Consider the following 6,023-nt stretch of genomic DNA (forward strand, 5'->3'; position numbering starts at 1 on the left):
CCAATCCAACACCCAATCTAAACCACAATCTAACATTCAATCTAAAATCCAACCTAACCCCCAATCTAACACCCAATCTAATGCCCAATCCAACACCCAATCTAAACCACAATCTAACATCCAATCTAACATCCAATTTAACATCTAAATCAACCCCAATCTAACCTCCAATCTAAAATCTAACCTAACACCCAATCTAACACCAATCTAATACCCAATCTAACACCCAGTCTAACCCCAATCTAACATCCAATCTAACCCCAATCTAAACCCCAATCTAAACCCCAATCTAACACCCAATCCAACCAATATCACACCACCAAACATCACACACACACACACACACACACACACACACACACACACAGAAGTAGAAAATATGAATGTTTCGATGATTGTATAGTTATAGATTTTATATAGTTTTTAATTTAGTCATATAGTAATAAAATAATGTATTTTGTAACATATTACAGCTATTATATATACAGTTGTTGTTGCTTTAATATTAATAATGTAATAATAATAAAAGCTCGAGTTGTTGTTGTAGTAGTTACAGTTTTGTACCACAAGGGGGTAACATTAGGCTGCGTTAAAAATTGTATCACAATTCATTATTGTTTATCTAACTATATAACTATTCTTCTACTTATTATTATTATTATTATTATTATTATTATTATTATTATTATCATCGCTTTTCAACACATTTGGTAGCACACATGAAAACAACTGACTATATAAATTGTTATTTATTACCGTTATTTATTACCGCAATGATAATTATTAATGTTTGGTGTGATCAGTTCAGACTCTTTTGTTTGTACACTAAAGCTATTTATTTATATTTAATTATAAGGTGTTAGGTGTTAGAATAGTAGGTCATACTAATATTTTGTATTTGTGTGTTGGAGCAGATGATCAGCGAGTCTGAAGTGCTTTATTCCACTTATCCTACAGCAAATTGTCTGTTTTATTAATATTTTTATTTATTAATGAACAGCATGCCATACTTCCTTCATCCATTTATAATAAGATATAAACTCACATACTTTCCACCAGAATTTCTCGTTCTTCCTCTTAAAGGCTAAATCAAAAACTTTATATCATTAATATTTTGTCTGTCCTTCAGAAGGATTTGTAACCCTTCATGATGCAGTGTTTTGTGTGTATTTGTTACCCAAAATCTAAAGATAATTTAAGCTTCTCTCTGTTACATACACTATATGGACAAAGTTATTGGAACATTTCCAGCCATATGTAGTTCTTCCCCAAACTGGACATTAAGGACACATACGTACGAATGCTGTTCATAGACTTCAGTTCAGCATTCAACACAATCATCCCTCAGCACCTGATTATGAAGCTGAGCCTACTGGGCCTGAACACCTCCCTCTGCAACTGGATCCTGGACTTCCTGACTGGGAGACCTCAGTCAGTCCGGATCGGGAACAGCATCTCCAGCACCACCACACTTAGCACTGGGGCACCCTCAGGGCCGTGTACTCAGCCCACTGGTGTTCACTCTGCTGACTTACGACTGTGAGTCTTAAACATTGTGTTTATGTTTACAAATACACTCTTTTGTACAGTTTTGTTTTGCACATTGTTCTGTATAATGTGTGTTTTGTGTATCTGTCCCACACTGTCTTGTGTTGTCTGTCTGCACTGTTATTTGTCTGCACTGTTTGCACCAGGTTGCACACGATGTACTTTATGTGGCGAGGACATTTTAGTCCTCAGCTCTGTGTTGTGTGATGTCGCTCTATGTTGATTTGTGTAGCACCAGGTTTCTGGAAAAACATTGTTTTATTTCACTGTGTACTGCTTTATATGGTTGAAATGACAATAAAAAGCTTCTTGACTTGATTTGACTAGTAGAACATCTTCCCAGAAGAGTGGAGAAATTAATAAAGCACACCATACTTAAGACCAGGTTTATGCAAACTTATTGCAATATAGTGTAGATATACACAGAACACACAAACTGAGCTCTATGGCTGGATAATGTTTCGTCTATTCCAAAAGAACCCCATCGTGTTGGTTAAGGTTCCTCCCAGAACATTAAATGCGGGTTGTTTGACTAGTTAAACATTTGTCTCTTCAGTTTTATTAAAGGTCGTATCCAGAGCCATCTGTACATACTGTATAAACCTAGAAAAGTGATTTTGATAATTAAAGGTTCTTTCGGAGATGCGGGATTCTGTAGGCAGGGATTTTTCTTGAAGAGGTTCTGAGAGAACTGTGTGAGAGATGCAATGCAGGGTTCTCCTAAAGACGGCTGTAGGCATGTTGTTAAAATATGAATTGTGACAGGAAGGAAAGAGAGAAAGAAAGAGAGGTGGGAGGGTAGGGAGAGAGAGTGTGTGTGTGTGTGTGTGTGTGTTGAGCAGGCGTGGCTCTTTCGCCTTCAGCTATTTAAAATGCTCCCTGTCCACCAGCACTGATTTCTGTCTCGTTCCTCAGTCGCAGCTCAGCCACGGGCCGCCGGACGTCCACGGATTTACACTCCGAACCCTGTGGAATACTCAAAACAAGCCTGAGCACTTCTTTGGATTTTTTTTTTTCTTCCCCTTTTTTTACTTCATCTCTTCTCTTCTTTTTATATATATCCCGGTTGGAAACTATGAAGCTGTGCGTGGTGGCCGTTCTCGCCCATGTGCTCGGTAAGTAATTCCAGGCTTTCTGATTGTCTGGAACGCACACGCTTTCACGCCTGACACTTCACACTTTGTGCTTCGGAACTTGTGCACACACGTGATGTTTTAAAAAAAGATCACTAACCTTCTCCCCACCCCCAGTGCTCCACTTATAACACCAGAATGGGACATTTTTATTTCCTGCGTCCCAGCATGTCTAAGGGTCTTTCTTTTCTTAGAGGGCAGCACAGTTGGTCCGCAGCCCATTTAAGAATCATCTTTATGTAATGTAACATGATCTATTTATTTTCGACCTGTGTGTTCATGCATTAGATCAGAGTCTGTGCATGTTGAGTTTGGTAAATCTGCCCCAGCACCCTCTAGGGGTGTCGAGTGTGTGGCCTATTTAAGGGAAAGAATCGCTTGTTTTTAAATTCACTCTCACATCAGTTGGACATTTTTCTCATGTTTGGGCAAATGGGGCCAATCTGCACACTGATGTCACTGCTGGCCTTCAACCAACCTCCATATCCATAACCGGGACATGTTTCTGAGATTGAGCGTGGAATAAACAGTGTACGATTAAATCTGAAATGTCTTACTGTTGTTGTTTCTTCCATGTTTTTTAGTTACTCTGGCGAGCGGAGCATCGATAGACAGGTACGAGTCAGAAAAGCCTGCACAGACGACTGTGATTCACCTGCTCCGCACCTCTGAGGATCAGAACAACAGAAGGCCCACGGAGGAAAAGAAGCAAGAGGACCATCGACCCGAGGAAGAGGATTATTTCTACGATGATGATGAGCAGTATGACTACGATCTCTCAGGGGATTTTGAGATGCCTCAAGGTAATTCGAAGTAAATAAATCTATCATAAGTCGAAAAAAATGAATATCTGTTATAGATTATTAAAGTTTATTATCAGGCGAATAAAAACCCGGTCGTCAATCTGCTTGTGTTTGTGTTTGTGCATCTGCAGTCGCTTTCTCAAGCAAACCCAAAGACCCAACCACGGTGCTGAACGCAGAGAGGCGAGAAGGTGAAGCAAACCAGAGGAGAGCAAAAGAAGAAAAGAAAGGAAAGGGAAAAGGCAAAGGAAAGAAAAGAAATCCTTGCCTGAGAAAATTTAAGGATTATTGTATCCATGGAACTTGCCAGTATGTGAGAAAAGTCGGCCCCTCGTGCATGTAAGTCGAATTGCTACGCTTTTTACGTTCTGATTCCGACACGTTTTGATTGAAATAACAATGATTTTCCCATGTTTTTTCTTTTAGATGCAATAAAGATTACACGGGTGAGAGGTGTCACTTTTTCTCGCTGCCCATATCAACAAACAAAGAAGGATACAGTCGGACGACTGCACTCGCCGTCGTGGCTGTCGTTCTGTCTTCACTCTGTCTGACCATCATCGGCCTCCTCTTAGCTCTCAGGTTTGTTTTTGGCTCCCCTTCACTCACGTCAGCAATTTCCCATCCCGTGTGTGGTATAACAGCACACCTGACATCTCAATTTCTTTGTGATTGACAGGTTTCACAAACGGGGCGCATACGAAGTAGAAAACGAAGAGAAGGTCAAACTTGGCACGTCTACACATCGCTAAATCACAGGAGCTTATGGTAAGCTGTCTCTCACACACACACACACACACACACACACACACACACACACACACAACATCCAAAAAATGTGCACACAATATCCCCACATGAGGTCATCGTTGAGGTTGTGTTTTTAGTCCCGTGTGTGACATTGGATCTCCTGGGTGTCTGTTTTATTTCAGGGTGACTGTGAAGACCGTGAAATTCTACCTCAAAATAAACTAGACAAGATGAAGGCCAAGAGAGAAAGAGAGAGAGAAGGGAAGAAGAGTGGACAGAAAGAGAATGAGAGATGGATGGGTAGAGAAAGAGATCACGGAGTCGTGACAAGAGGTCCAGCTTAAATCTCTGCGATGAGGACTTGTCCGGATGTTCAGCAGGAACTCGGTGCTTGGCCCCGCCGAGCTGCAGTGCGAAAAAGAAGGACTGAGACATGAGAAATGCTTCGGACGCAAATATTTGCGTACTGTGGGTTCAGACATGGACTGATGATTAGGCGACGTGGCTCTGAAATGACCTGTTTTTACCTGTAAAAATGTCTATTTATGTATTTACATTTGTTTATGAGACCCTAGTGTTAATTTATTTATTTAAATATTTATTTGTACCAAAACTTTAGATGCTCTGATTTTACTGCTCATGTGTTTGAAATGTGGTTTATATATATATATATATATATATATATATATATATATATATATATATATATATATATATATATATATATACACACACACACAGATATATATGAAATATTGTATTTATTAAAATTTCAGAAATAATACACAGAACACTCAAAAACTAGCCAATGAAACATTTCTCCCTCCATTACAGTATTAAATACATGTTTTGTAGCTTCACATCAGAGTTTCTTGAAACAGCATACAGTTTCCCATCAGTTTTCTTCAACCAGGAAGCTTTCAGTGTTAAAAAAAAAAAAAAAAAAATGTGAATTAAAAAGCCTGATAAAAAACTAAACCTGACTTTTTTAAACTTCTATTTCTTCCTATTGGTTTCTCAATTGTGTACTGTATAATTATCTTCTTGAAGGTTCTTTGATGGTGATCAGTGTCGGGTGCTCAAGCAAAAGTAAATGATCATCTGGTGAGCGATTAATTAGCGAACGCTAGTTAGCCCAACCAAGTGCTGTCTGGAATTCATTAGCCTGCTAATCATGTCAATTCATACAGTTCTAGCAGTATAGTTAGATATCTAACTACACTATCTGGACATGAGCATTAGGACATCTGTCTTTTCCAGCTTTGTGGGATTCTTCTCCAAATAGTTGGTAGTACACAATTTAGACATGGTGGCATTACATTTTCCCTTCACTTGACCTCAGACCCTGAACCTGTTCCAACATTACAATGCCTTTTTGTAGCTTCACGAAAATCTGCATTACAAGGGAATTTGGAGTGAAAGATCTCCAGCTATAGAGCTCCAAACCCTCTTGAACACCTTTGGGATAAATGTGAACTCTGACTGCACTCCAAGCCTCCTCACCTCACCTCATTCTTGTAGTTGAATTTCCACATGCACACTCCAAAACTCTGGTGGACCACCTTCCCAGAAGAGTGGAGGTTATTATAAGAGTAAGTGTGTTCAAATAGCAAATACCAATCTTATAGTCAGGTGTCTACAAACTTTTTTTTTCAAATAGGGTGGAATGGAAAGCTACTGGAAATCCTTAGATTTCCTAGATAGGACCACCAAGCAGAAGATGATCCAGAAAGTGAAAAATAAAGAGGATAGTCAGATACCTTATAAGATGTAATATTTTTTATTCAAT

General features: G+C 39.1%; 1 protein-coding gene across 1 annotated transcript; it reads left to right on the forward strand.

Annotated features, from left to right (window-relative positions):
- The first annotated feature begins 2,434 nt into the window (after positions 1–2,434).
- Positions 2,435–5,212, forward strand: hbegfa (heparin-binding EGF-like growth factor a). The gene is made up of 6 exons (XM_046848808.1): positions 2,435–2,663; positions 3,266–3,484; positions 3,616–3,823; positions 3,911–4,066; positions 4,164–4,252; positions 4,417–5,212. Exons 1-5 carry the CDS (start codon positions 2,624–2,626, stop codon positions 4,234–4,236), a joined length of 696 nt encoding a protein of 231 aa, XP_046704764.1. The 5' UTR covers positions 2,435–2,623; the 3' UTR covers positions 4,237–4,252; positions 4,417–5,212.
- Positions 5,213–6,023: the final 811 nt, after the last annotated feature.

This window comes from Silurus meridionalis, chromosome 5, assembly GCF_014805685.1.
Source record: "Silurus meridionalis isolate SWU-2019-XX chromosome 5, ASM1480568v1, whole genome shotgun sequence".
NCBI lineage: Eukaryota > Metazoa > Chordata > Actinopteri > Siluriformes > Siluridae > Silurus > Silurus meridionalis.

Coding starts and splice junctions, on each gene's coding strand:
- hbegfa (XM_046848808.1), top strand. CDS start 2,624: ATGAAGCTGTGCGTGGTGGCCGTTCTCGCCCATGTGCTCG. Junction 3,485..3,615: donor GGATTTTGAGATGCCTCAAG/GTAATTCGAAGT, acceptor GTGCATCTGCAG/TCGCTTTCTCAAGCAAACCC. Junction 4,067..4,163: donor GGCCTCCTCTTAGCTCTCAG/GTTTGTTTTTGG, acceptor TGTGATTGACAG/GTTTCACAAACGGGGCGCAT.